This window comes from Crinia signifera, unplaced genomic scaffold, assembly GCF_055691185.1.
Source record: "Crinia signifera unplaced genomic scaffold, ASM5569118v1 HAP2_SCAFFOLD_158, whole genome shotgun sequence".
Lineage (NCBI taxonomy): Eukaryota > Metazoa > Chordata > Amphibia > Anura > Myobatrachidae > Crinia > Crinia signifera.
The window spans coordinates 232659-246807 of record NW_028142051.1 but is presented as its reverse complement, the minus strand read 5'-3'; the positions used below and the strand labels follow the sequence as shown (position 1 = coordinate 246807).

The window sequence follows — 14149 nt, the reverse complement described above, 5'->3', positions numbered from 1 at the left end:
CATAGGTAGTCTATCCTTGAGAATGTTCCGTGTGCCGCTGATATACAGGTATATTCCCTTGAAGTGGGGTTAAGGGCACGCCAAGTATCTATTAATCCTAGTGATTTGAGTAAGAATGGGATTCCTATTTTAGGGGAATGTCTAGCCTTAGAGGATTGAGAGGATCTATCCAGTAGTGGATGAGCTGTTAAGTTGAAGTCTCCACACAGGATCATGGGGGTTGACATATGTGGGGTGAGCATAGTGCATATATTTCTAAAAAATATTTTGGAGTAGGTGTTTGTGGCATAGATCGAGCAGATAATAATTGGTTTGTTGTAGATATTTAGTGAGGCTATTAGAAATCTTCCCTCAGGATCACTCTGTGTAAAGTTAACTTCTACTGGAATATGTTTGGAAATCATTAACGCTATCCCCCTCGCTTTGCTGTTATAAGGGGCGGATACCAATAATCTCCAATTGTACATTTGTAACTTTAAAAGTTCTGGGGGGAGTAAATGTGTTTCCTGTAGGCATACTACATTGATGGCTTTTTTCTGCAAGTATAGCATCATTTTTGTCTCTTAATAGGCGAGTGAAACCCGCCTACATTAAACGTACCGACCCTTATCTCAGTCATGTGTGTCCGGGTGTGATGAGTAGATTGCTTCCATCTTCATCCTCCGATTAACGTTCAAGCTGGAGTTTCTGGATACTAAGAGACGAGAAGGAAAGAAAGGGGAGGGGGGAGACATACCTTGACAAGACATGGGGGACAACCTAACATAGCTAGGTGATGCGATCCACACATCAAAGTACCTAGTACTAGCATTGACTATCCGCTTAGTAAGTAAATAAAATATGATTAAACATTGTAGCCCGAATACGGCTAAGGACATAATATGGGGTGACCGGAATATAACGGGTGCATCCGGACCCTTTGTAAGTGTTAATTATAAATCACCTTTGTTATCTTTTATTTTTTTATTTATATATATATATAACTTAAATGATCTTAAACCGCTATCTAGAGAAGAATTTTCAGAGTGATATATTAATGGAGAAATGGAGGAGGGGTTGGGAGTGAAGGTGGGAGAAATAGAGATTAGGGGGGGGGGGGGAGGAACAAGGAGCACATTTTTTTTTTTTTTTGCAATCAACCTTATAATTCTTGGTAAAGTTTTTGTGAAAGACACATAAGTGATAGTCATCAGACAGTCATTTGGTAGACCAGCTTTCTTCTGGTACATGCAGAATGGCTACCTTAATATCAAACAGCTTATATATTATATGACCGGTGTCCTCAGGATGGGGGAAGCAGTAGCAATAGTTCCACGGGAGTAAGTGACAGAAGGGTGTCAAATAGGAACGCAGTAGGGGACGGTAATTTCAGGTTGGTGGGTCAGAGAGGTCATGGGATTTGGCTCTCCTTAAGGAATTCTTGGGCATCTTCCGGAGTGGAGAAATTGTATTGGGAGTCCTCAGTAAAGATACGCAGCTTTGCTGGGTACATCAGGGCAAACTTGGTTTTTTGTGTAACCAATGCGGTGCAAATTGGGGAAAAAGCTTTGCGTTGCCTGGAAAGTTCCACTGAGTAGACTTGAGTCTTATCTTGTGGCCCTCCCACATCAGATTTTGAAATTTGCGGGATGATCTCCAGAACGCCATTTTGTGAGGGTAGTTCATGCATCGAAATAATATTGCTCTGGGACGTTTGTCTGTGGGTCTGGGTGGGGGTCCTACCCTGTGGACTCTCTCTATGATTAAGTCCTTGCACTCAGTTGAGATCCCCAGCAAAGACGGCAGCGTTTCCGTGACAAAGGAAACTAACGCTGGCCCTTTAAGAGATTCAGGTAACCCAACCACTCTGACATTATTACGTCTGGAGTGGTTCTCCATGTCGTCTAATTTGTTCCAGATGTGTAAATTGTCCTTTTGGAGCCTGATGGTGTCACGCTGGACAAGATGCATATCACGGGATATCGCTCCTATTTGTTTTCATTGTCTGTAACCCTCGTGTTAAGGTGCTGCAGCTGCAGTGTGATGTCGGCTACTGCTTTGTTTAGTAAAGGTGCCATGGCTGTATTTATTGCAGTGATAATGTCACTATATGTGACTGGGGCGGACACACTAGATGCAGCCTGAGGTCCCTGTGATTCTGATGCTTTAAGGCAGGGTTGTGGGGACTCGGAGCAGAGTCCGGTCCGGGCGCCATCTTGGATTCGGCTGGGCGCTTTTCGTTTCTCTGCTGTGGCGCTTTTAAGGTGCCTGGCGGAGATAGAAATTTCTCCATTGTCGGGAGCGGCATTTCTGGAAGGGCTGGCGGTGATTTGGAGGGCTGAGAGGAAGCCCTATCTGCGGGTGGGTGAGTCCGTGTGCGGAGCAGTGTCTATCACGCTGCTGCCCGGATACAGCCGGAAGCAGAAGTCAAAATACACACTCTTAATAACTTTAATATTAATTAAAGTACACAAAATAATACTCTTAATAAAGATCTACACACAAATATTATTCAAATAAAATAAACTTCCATGCACCTCTCTGGTGCACTGCATACCTTCCTTCAGCTGCATCACACTGAGTGACTCACGGAGTCTGGGCATGCTCACTGCAGAGGATTGCTGCTGGGCTGCACAGACAGCAGCTCATAGAACCACTGTAGCTCTGGTGATGTGCACAGAACGGCTTCCTGCTGGAAGCTATTGCTGTCATCACTCCATGTACTGGCAGCCCAAGAGGGGGAGGAGTTTCCAGCTCTGTGTATGATGAGCAGTAGCAGCTTCCAATAGGAAGCTACCACATGCAGGGTTGGGCTGTTGCTGTGTCTGTCCTACTGCTTCATGGAGTCTGGTGAGAGGACGTTACCAGCGTGTCAGAGACGCAGACAGCCAGCACCAGAGCTCCGGAGGTAGCCCGCATCACCTGAGCTCTGGTGCTGTCTTTCTGTGTGTTGTGATATTAACTGGAGGGGCTGCAGTTCTGCAGCTCAATAGAAGGAGCCGCCACTGGTGGGTGTGTACTGCTACATCTGAGAGGAATCTTTTATAATGACTTGTACAAATGTAGATCTGATCCATCAGTAACTTTCTACGTGTCCTGCAATTGTTGGAATTTATTCTGTAGAAACCTTTCATTGCACATAATACCTGCAAGTCATTTTGCTGTAGACAACATTATGGAAAGGTAAAGAACTATTACTTTTGCCCTATGATAATAACTTTTCCTTATAACTGACAGCATGCTCGCCAAACTACTCATTTACATATCGGGGGAAATTTACTAAAGGAAATTTGTAAAAAAAAAATAGGTGTATTTGTATCCAGAAATACACTCATTTTTGACATTTACTATCCCGAAAATACGGCAATTCGTATTCGTATTGATGTGCTATCAATACGAATTGCCGTATTTTCGGGATAGTAAATGTCAAAAATGAGTGTATTTCTGGATACAAATACACCTATTTTTTACAAATTTCCTTTAGTAAATTTCCCCCATCATGTCATGTCAAATCTACTCATCCTACACGACCCCTACAACTGTCCCCTCTGTGCACATCTCTGCTTCCATTATTCACTCCCCTCTCTGAACACTCATGAGCCTTTACTCACTTCTCTACATGCACTTTATCATCCAAAACTTGTCACCGCACCAAATATTCACAAACCTCCACTAACATTCATTTAGCTCTTCTGCTTCTATTAGCTGGTGATATATCCTCAAATCTAGGCCCTAATCACCTGCCACACTCACATTCAGCTGAGTCATAACTATATAGAAATCTAGCCAACCTCATAAATGTCACATGTATCCCATCACCCTCCAGGTCACTATAATGTGCCTTACTAAATGCACGTTCTGTGTGCAATAAACTAACATCAGTCCACAACCTCTTCATCTCTGGCAACTCCAACCTGCTGGCCATTACAGAGACCTGGATCACACAATCAGACACGGCCTCCCCTGCAGCCCTGTCACACGGTGGTCTCCACCTCACACACACCTCCAGGCCAGGTAACTGTAACATGGTCACACAGTCAGACACGGCCTCCCCTGCAGCACTGGCACATGGTGGTTTCCCCTTCACTCACACCTCCAGAAATTTCTCTGTAAATTTCTTGTTCTCTTTGTGGGGACTGACCCTCCCCTTTCATAGCAGCAGCTTATTGAATAAACAGTTCATAATAAGCGCTCCCGGGGGCAACACCTAGTGCTGACCCCCATTTTCTCTTTTTACTCACACCTCCAGGCCTGGTAACTGTAACATGGTCAGACAATCAGACACGGCCTCCCCTGCAGCACTGTCACATGGTGGTCTCCACCCCACACACCTCCAGGCCTGGTAACTGTAACATGGTCACACAATCAGACACAGATTCCCCTGCAGCACTGGCACATGGTGGTTTCCACTTCACACACACCTCCAGGCCTGGTAACTGTAACATGGTCACACAGTCAGACACGGCCTCCCCTGCAGCACTGTCACATGGTGGTTTCCACTTCACTCACACCTCCAGGCCTGGTAACTGTAACATGGTCACACAGTCAGACACGGCCTCCCCTGCAGCACTGTCACATGGTGGTTTCCACTTCACTCACACCTCCAGGCCTGGTAACTGTAACATGGTCACACAGTCAGACACGGCCTCGCCTGCAGCACTGTCACATGGTGGTTTCTACTTCACACTAGGGATGGCCATCGACCATCAATGATTCAAAATCATCGCTGATTCATGGCAGATGTGAAATACTTTTGCCATCGATGGGGGAGAACCAGATGGTTTCTCTCCATCAATGGATTAGCAAAACGATGTTTTGCAGGTTTTTTTTTTTCAAAGTGCCAGGACATGGAGCATAGCTCCGCCCCAACAACCGTGAAGCCCCACCCCCTGTGTTTTGATTGGCCCACAGGCCAATCAATCAAATAAAATGGATGACCATCGATATGTAAAAATATTGATGGTCATCCATTGCATAGTTAAGCACTATCGATGGCCAGTTGCAGAATTGCCATCGATGGCAACCATCGATGGCAATGGCAACGGTGGCCATCCCTACTTCACACACACCTCCAGGCCTGGTAACAGTAAAGGAGGTGGGATAGGTATATTACCTGTCCCAGCTGTGCACATACACAGTCCTACCACCGGTTACCTCACTCACTTCCACATCATTTGAAGTTCGCTCTATCAGGGTTTTCACCCCTTTCTCTCTGTGTGTTGCACAGCTCACCTGGGCTTCCCAAACAATGCCAATGTGACAATGATTAATGGTGCTGAGCATCAGGAGCCAAGGCACACTGATTGCACAAGTGTGCAGTGCATTACTGGGAGTTGACTAAGTCCCATGACACTTTAAACCAGAGGGCAGAGACTGAGAGGCTTGTGCTGAGCTCTAATTGGTGGAGCTCATTACATGCCCATGGAGAACAGCAGCAGCAGCTTAGTCATGGGAGGGTTTTTAATCAGAGGCAGCACTAGGACTGTGAGGTCTCCTACAGAATGAGGTGCAGAGAAACAAACACAGGCTTTTCTTATGGTATGTATGTGTGTGTGTGTATGTTACATAGTTACATAGTAGGTAAGGCTGAAAAAAGACTTGCGTCCATCTAGTTCAACCTGGTATAGATATCCATTGCTGATTTGGTAGGTTCTGGTATTTTACAGACAAATTATATTTCTTATTTGTACCCATGGATGTTTTTCTCCAGTAAATGTTTGTCCAACTTTGCCTTGAACGCATTTAATGAGCCAGCCGTTACCACCTCTCTGGGAAGAGAGTTCCAGAGTTTGACTGTTCTGACCGTAAAGAAATTCTTTCTACTAGCTGAATGAAATCTTTTTTCTTCTAATCTACACTCATGCCCTCGCGTCCTAGATTCCTTTCTAGTAGAAAAGAGGGCGCATGACAGTTCCTTATATTGGCCCTTGATATACTTGTACATGTTGAGCATGTCCCCCCTTAAACGTCTCTTTTCTAATGTAAATAGTCCCAAATTGCTTAATCTCTCCCCGTAGTTTAAATTCTCCATTCCCCTAATAAGCTTTGTTGCTCGCCTTTGGACTTTTTCTAATTCTATGATGTCCTTTTTATAGTGTGGGGCCCAGAACTGTACTCCGTACTCTAGGTGAGGTCTCACCAATGCTTTATATAGTGGCATAATTACCCTCGAGTCCCTAGTTTCCATTCCCCTCTTAATACATGCCAGAATTTTGTTGGCCTTTTTTGTAGCTACATTAAAATGGGCACTACATCCTAGTTTGCTGTCTATTTGGACTCCTAGATCCTTTTCAAGTATGGAATTACCCAGTTCCTCTCCGCTAAGGTTGTAACTTGCACACTGGTTGTGTCTCCCAAGGTGCATAACCTTACATTTATCTACATTGAACCTCATCTTCCATTTTTTTGCCCACTCATCTAGAATTGCAAGATCATTTTGAAGCATGGTGACATCTTCTGATGATTTGATGACTTTGCTAAGTTTTGTATCGTCCGCAAAGATGGATACATTGCTGAGTAACCCTATCCTAATATCGTTTATAAAAATGTTAAACAAAATGGGCCCCAAAACCGAACCCTGGGGCACTCCACTTAGTACCGGTATCATATCTGATACGGCACAATTCACAACCACTCTTTGTTCTCTATTACATAGCCAATTCCCTACCCATCTGCAGATATTTTCACCCAATCCTAGATTCTCCATTTTATTAATCAATCTCTTGTGTGGGACAGTATCAAATGCTTTAGCGAAATCTAGGAAAATCACATCTACAGCATTTCCATTATCAAGGTTTTTGCTAACCTCTTCATAGAACCCTAGTAGATTAGTTTGGCATGAACGATTTTTCACGAACCCATGTTGGTTAGCACTGAGTAGACTGTGATGATCTAAATATTTCTGGATACCATCCCTTAAAAATCCTTCAAATAGTTTACCCACAATTGATGTTAAACTAACGGGTCTGTAATTAGCGGAATCTTCCTTTTTTCCTTTTTTGAATATTGGCACTACCTCTGCTATTCTCCAATCTTTTGGTACTATACCTGATGATAGTGACTTGCTAAAGATATAATGTAGGGGGGTAGCTAGTTCATCCCTTAATTCCATTAATACCCTCGGATGAATCCCATCTGGCCCTGGTGACTTATTTGTTTTGAGTTTGCTTAGCCTCAGTATTATTTCCTTCGGCGTGAAATCCACAATGAGATCTGGCTTATTTGTCCCGTTTGTGGTAAATGTTCGTTCCACAGTCTGCTCTCCCTTAGTAAATACTGATGAGAAGAACTCATTTAACAGTTTTGCTTTTCCCTTGTCCTCAGTAACACTTTTTCCACTAGTATCAGTTAGTGGGCCTATGTTTTCCTTAATTAAACGTATATATATGCAGTTACCCATTGACCAAGTTTATACTGCCTTTACTCTGTGTTTTGACAGTGTAATATTCTTCCATGCAGTGTGCGGCAAGTAATGACAAGTGCAAGGGGGCCCCTCTGGCTAAAGTACCCCGGGCCCCCTGAAGGCTTAATCTGTCACTGCCTGAGACAGCTGTAACCCACCTGAACCAGACTTTTTAATACATTTAAATCACTTCTTTACCCTCCTTCACCCTCCCCACCTGCCAGAGCTTGCTCCTTCTTCAAGGAAAAGATTGCTAAAATCCAAGATGAAATGTCATGCTCCTCTTCAGCCAGTGACTTGCTTACTTCCCATCCTGAGCCCTTTGCCACTCTATCCTCATTTGACCCCACAAGTGAGGATGAAGTATCCACACTCTTCTCATCTTCCTACTCCACTAACTCTCCTCTTGATCCTATACCCTTACAAGTCAGTAAAGCTCTGTCTCCTGTGCTTATCCCAAGCTTAATTAAAATCTGTAACCTCTCTCTCTCTACTGGTATCTTTCCTTCTCTGTTCAAGCATGCACTTATTACTCCTTATCCTGCACTTATTACTCCCATTCTGCACTTATTACTCCTTATCCTGCACTTATTACTCCCATTCTAAAAAAACACAATTCTGATACAAACTGTCTCTCTAACTACTGTCCCATCTCTCAGCTCCCATGCTTCTCCAAGCTACTTGTGAGACTTGCCTACACTCACCTCACACACTTTTTTAACTCCTACAACTTATTGGACCCACTTCAGTCAGGCTTTCGCTCTCAACACTCCACTGAGACAGCACTGACTAAAGTAGTCAATGATCTGGCCACTGCTAAATCTAAATGCCATTTCTCACTACTAATTCTTCTAGATCTCTCATCTGCCTCTGACACTGATGACCACTCTCTTCTCATACAAACACTACAATCCCTAGGTCTTCAGAACACAGCCCTTTCCTGGTTCTCAACTTACCTATCTAATCGCTCTTTCACTATTCGCTTCTCTGACTCTACCTCCTCCTCACTACCACTGTCCGTTGGAGTACCACAAGGCTCAGTCTTAGGTCCTCTGCTTTTCTCAATCTATTCCTCCTCACTTAGGAAACTAATCAACTCTTTTGGATTTCAGTATCACCTGTACGCTGATGATACTCAAATCTATCTATCCTCCCCGGAATTGTCACTATCAGTATTGCTCCGTGTCTCTGATTGTCTTTCTACCATCTCATCTTGGATGTCATCTCGCCACCTCAAACTCAACATTTCCAAAACAGAATTACTTATATTCCCACCAGCCAAGAGTAGTTACCAACCTGATATCTCTATCACTGTTGAGAACACAACAATTAATCCTACCCCACAAGCTCGCTGCCTAGGTGTCATCCTTGACTCTGAACTGTCCTTCATTCCTCACATTGTCTCTAAATCGTGTTACATGCATCTAAAAAACATATCCAAAATTCGTCCGTACCTTACACAAGACACTGCAGATGATTGAATGTAAATGTATCTGTCTCTCATTCCTTTTTTACTCAAAAATGTTACAGTATAATGTGGGCTGGGTGACATGAGGGAGATTGCTAGACTAATGAGGGAGAGAGGGAGATTGCTGCTATGTCAGGGAGTCTCCTGCAGAATGCAGGAGGGGAGGTAACTATGATGTAACAGTGTAATGTGGGCTAGGTGACATGAGGGAGATTGCTAGACTAATGAGGGCGAGAGGGAGATTGCTGCTATGTCAGGGAGTCTCCTGCAGAATGCAGGAGGGGAGGTAACTATGATGTAACAGTGTAATGTGGGCTAGGTGACATGAGGGAGATTGCTAGACTAATGAGGGCGAGAGGGAGATTGCTGCTATGTCAGGGAGTCTCCTGCAGAATGCAGGAGGGGAGGTAACTATGATGTAACAGTGTAATGTGGGCTAGGTGACATGAGGGAGATTGCTAGACTAATGAGGGAGAGAGGGAGATTGCTGCTATGTCAGGGAGTCTCCTGCAGAATGCAGGAGGGGAGGTTACTATGAAGTAACAGTGTAATGTGGGGCTAGGTGACATGAGGGAGATTGCTAGACTAATGAGGAAGAGAGGGAGATTGCTACTATGTCAGGGAGTCTCCTGCAGAATGCAGGAGGGGAGGTAACTATGATGTAACAGTGTAATGTGGGCTAGGTGACATGAGGGAGATTGCTAGACTAATGAGGGCGAGAGGGAGATTGCTGCTATGTCAGGGAGTCTCCTGCAGAATGCAGGAGGGGAGGTAACTATGATGTAACAGTGTAATGTGGGCTAGGTGACATGAGGGAGATTGCTAGACTAATGAGGGAGAAAGGGAGATTGCTGCTATGTCAGGGAGTATCCTGCAGAATGCAGGGGGGAGGTAACTATGGTGTAACAGTGTAATGTGGGGTAGGTGACATGAGGGAGATTGCTAGACTAATGAGGGAGAGAGGGAAATTGCTGCTATGTCAGGGAGTCTCCTGCAGAATGCAGGAGGGGAGGTAACTATGATGTAACAGTGTAATGTGGGCTAGGTGACATGAGGGAGATTGCTAGACTAATGAGGGAGAGAGGGAGATTGCTGCTATTTCAGGGAGTCTCCTGCAGAATGCAGGAGGGGAGGTAACTATGATGTAACAGTGTAATGTGGGGCTAGGTGACATGAGGGAGATTGCTAGACTAATGAGGGAGAGAGGGAGGTTGCTGCTATGTCAGGGAGTCTCCTGCAGAATGCAGGAGGGGAGGTAACTATGATGTAACAGTGTAATGTGGGCTAGGTGACATGAGGGAGATTGCTAGACTAATGAGGGAGAGAGGGAGATTGCTGCTATGTCAGGGAGTATCCTGCAGAATGCAGCAGGGGAGGTAACTATGATGTAGCAGTGTAATGTGGGCTAGGTGACATGAGGGAGATTGCTAGACTAATGAGGAAGAGAGGGAGATTGCTACTATGTCAGGGAGTCTCCTGCAGAATGCAGGAGGGGAGGTAACTATGATGTAACAGTGTAGTGTGGGCTAGGTGACATGAGGGAGATTGCTAGACTAATGAGGGAGAAAGGGAGGTTGCTGCTATGTCAGGGAGTCTCCTACAGAATGCAGGAGGGGAGGTAACTATGATGCAACAGTGTAATGTGGGCTAGGTGACATGAGGGAGATTGCTAGACTAATGAGGGAGAGAGGGAGGTTGCTGCTATGTCAGGGAGTCTCCTGCAGAATGCAGGAGGGGAGGTAACTATAATGTAACAGTGTAATGTGGGCTAGGTGACATGAGGGAGATTGCTAGACTAATGAGGGAGAGAGGGAGATTGCTGCTATGTCAGGGAGTCTCCTGCAGAATGCAGTAGGGGAGGTAACTATGATATAACAGTGTAATGTGGGCTAGGTGACATGAGGGAGATTGCTAGACTAATGAGGGAGAGAGGGAGATTGCTGCTATGTCAGGGAGTCTCCTGCAGAATGCAGGAGGGGAGGTAACTATGATGTAACAATGTAATGTGGGCTATTTGACATTAGGGAGATTGCTAGACTAATGAGGGAGAGAGGGAGATTGCTGCTATGTCAGGGAGTCTCCTGCAGAATGCAGGAGGGGAGGTAACTATGATGTAACAGTGTAATGTGGGCTAGGTGACATGAGGGAGATTGCTAGACTAATGAGGAAGAGAGGGAGATTGCTGCTATGTCAGGGCGTCTCCTGCAGAATGCAGGAGGGGAGGTAACTATGATGTAGCAGTGTAATGTGGGCTAGGTAACATGAGGGAGATTGCTAGACTAATGAGGGAGAGAGGGAGATTGCTGCTATGTCAGGGAGTATCCTGCAGAATGCAGGAGGGGAGGTAACTATGATGTAACAGTGTAATGTGGGCTAGGTGACATGAGGGAGATTGCTAGACTAATGAGGGAGAGAAGGAGATTGCTGCTATGTCACGGAGTCTCCTGCAGAATGCAGGAGGGGAGGTAACTATGATGTAACAGTGTATTGTGGGCTAGGTGACATGAGGGAGATTGCTAGACTAATGGGGGAGAGAAGGAGATTGCTGCTATGTCAGGGAGTCTCCTGCAGAATGCAGGAGGGGAGGTAACTATGATGTAACAGTGTATTGTGGACTAGGTGACATGAGGGAGATTGCCAGACTAATGAGGGAGAGAGGGAGATTGCTGCTGGGCCGCGGAGAGGGGGCGGGTACGGGACGACCGGGGCAAATCCCAGAATGCGGGAGACTTGCCCACCTTCCCCGGGGGCCGGGAGAAGGACCTGATTTCTGGCAGGCTGCCGGCCATTCTGGGAGGGTAGGCAAGCCTGGTTTGTGACAATGTGTGTGTTTGTATGTGTGTGTGTGTGTGTGTGTAAGACTGTGGGGCTAATTCAGACCTGATGGCATGTGCAGTCTCGTTAAATGTGGGCTATTTGATGTTTGCGTCCCATGTATTCCCCATATTTATGTCCTGGGCATTCGCCTGTGATCCTCTCTGAGCACGTTCCCTGCCGATCCCGCGTCTCCCAGCAGTGGTGACCTCGCTCTGTAAACTTGTCATGGTAGCACCTCTTACACCGCCTGCTCGCACAGATGGGGACAACACCATCTTCCGGTCACTGCTACTGAGCCCTGAAACCAGGCTTTATATAATGGACACAGCAGTCACCAGGAATTTGTTCTACTTCATCTACTTTTAAAAGATTTGGTACTTGTGTATTTTGGCTGCGCCCATCGCCTCGCATACGATGGTATGCGATGCGACGCGATATCGCGCGATATTGTACAATGCCATACAATGCGATGCGATTAAACATTGTATAAGCACCCTAATGGGTGCTTACAATGTTAAATGCACCCCCCCGCCACCCCCCCGCCCCCCCACTATAAACGTGAACCCGAAGCGTGGCGAGCGCAGCGGTACGCGTCCTCCGACCTTTTCATACCCCCACTCTCCACGTCGGCGTGGAGTTGAGAATAGAAAGTGCCCGAAGCGTGGCAAGGGGACGCGGATACCTGTGAAGGCCGCAAGGGGACTCTGATACCTGTGAAGGTATCCGCGTCCCCACGCGGGGCTCGCTGCGCTCGCCACGCTTCGGGCTCGGTGGCTCGCTGCGCTCGCCACACTTTCTATTCTCAACTCAACTTATAGATTTTGGTCTTTAAGCCACAATAATATTAGGGGAGATGTCTGGTGCCTGGTGCACAGGACAGAGGTGGTGTAACCCCTAGTGACCCTTACCCAGCAGGTTATATGATAGTGGATGCCTGGTGCACAGGACAGAGGTGTTGTAACCCCTAGTGACCCTTACCCAGCAGGTTATATGATAGTGGATGCCTGGTGCACAGGACAGAGGTGGTGTAACCCCTAGTGACCCTTACCCAGCAGGTTATATGATAGTGGATGCCTGGTGCACAGGACAGAGGTGGTGTAACCCCTAGTGACCCTTACCCAGCAGGTTATATGATAGTGGATGCCTGGTGCACAGGACAGAGGTGGTGTAACCCCTAGTGACCCTTATCCAGCAGGTTATATGATAGTGGATGCCTGGTGCACAGGACAGAGGTGGTGTAACCCCTAGTGACCCTTACCCAGCAGGTTATATGATAGTGGATGCCTGGTGCACAGGACAGAGGTGGTGTAACCCCTAGTGACCCTTACCCAGCAGGTTATATGATAGTGGATGCCTGGTGCACAGGACAGAGGTGGTGTAACCCCTAGTGACCCTTACCCAGCAGGTTATATGATAGTGGATGCCTGGTGCACAGGACAGAGGTGGTGTAACCCCTAGTGACCCTTATCCAGCAGGTTATATGATAGTGGATGCCTGGTGCACAGGACAGAGGTGGTGTAACCCCTAGTGACCCTTAACCAGCAGGTTATATGATAGTGGATGCCTGGTGCACAGGACAGAGGTGGTGTAACCCCTAGTGACCCTTACCCAGCAGGTTATATGATAGTGGATGCCTGGTGCACAGGACAGAGGTGGTGTAACCCCTAGTGACCCTTACCCAGCAGGTTATATGATAGTGGATGCCTGGTGCACAGGACAGAGGTGGTGTAACCCCTAGTGACCCTTACCCAGCAGGTTATATGATAGTGGATGCCTGGTGCACAGGACAGAGGTGGTGTAACCCCTAGTGACCCTTACCCAGCAGGTTATATGATAGTGGATGCCTGGTGCACAGGACAGAGGTGGTGTAACCCCTAGTGACCCTTACCCAGCAGGGTTTATGATAGTTAGTGGATGCCTGGTGCACAGGACAGAGGTGGTGTAACCCCTAGTGACCCTTACCCAGCAGGTTATATGATAGTTAGTGGATGCCTGGTGCACAGGACAGAGGTGGTGTAACCCCTAGTGACCCTTACCCAGCAGGTTATATGATAGTGGATGCCTGGTGCACAGGACAGAGGTGGTGTAACCCCTAGTGACCCTTATCCAGCAGGTTATATGATAGTCAGTGGATGCCTGGTGCACAGGACAGAGGTGGTGTAACCCCTAGTGACCCTTACCCAGCAGGTTATATGATAGTGGATGCCTGGTGCACAGGACAGAGGTGGTGTAACCCCTAGTGACCCTTACCCAGCAGGTTATATGATAGTGGATGCCTGGTGCACAGGACAGAGGTGGTGTAACCCCTAGTGACCCTTACCCAGCAGGTTATATGATAGTGGATGCCTGGTGCACAGGACAGAGGTGGTGTAACCCCTAGTGACCCTTACCCAGCAGGTTATATGATAGTGGATGCCTGGTGCACAGGAATGAGGTGGTGTAACCCCTAGTGACCCTTACCCAGCAGGTTATATGATAGTGGT

The 14149-nt window shown here is 46.6% G+C and overlaps 1 protein-coding gene across 1 annotated transcript in view; it reads left to right on the top strand.

Annotated features, from left to right (window-relative positions):
- Nucleotides 1-1738: 1738 nt before the first annotated feature.
- Nucleotides 1739-14149, top strand: part of LOC146053356 (cholecystokinin receptor-like) — a 54195-nt gene continuing 41784 nt past the window's right edge. The window contains exon 1 of the mRNA XM_083167993.1: nucleotides 1739-1832. Coding sequence (XP_083024119.1) covers nucleotides 1739-1832 — 94 coding nt within the window. The remainder of the gene's footprint in view (nucleotides 1833-14149) is intronic.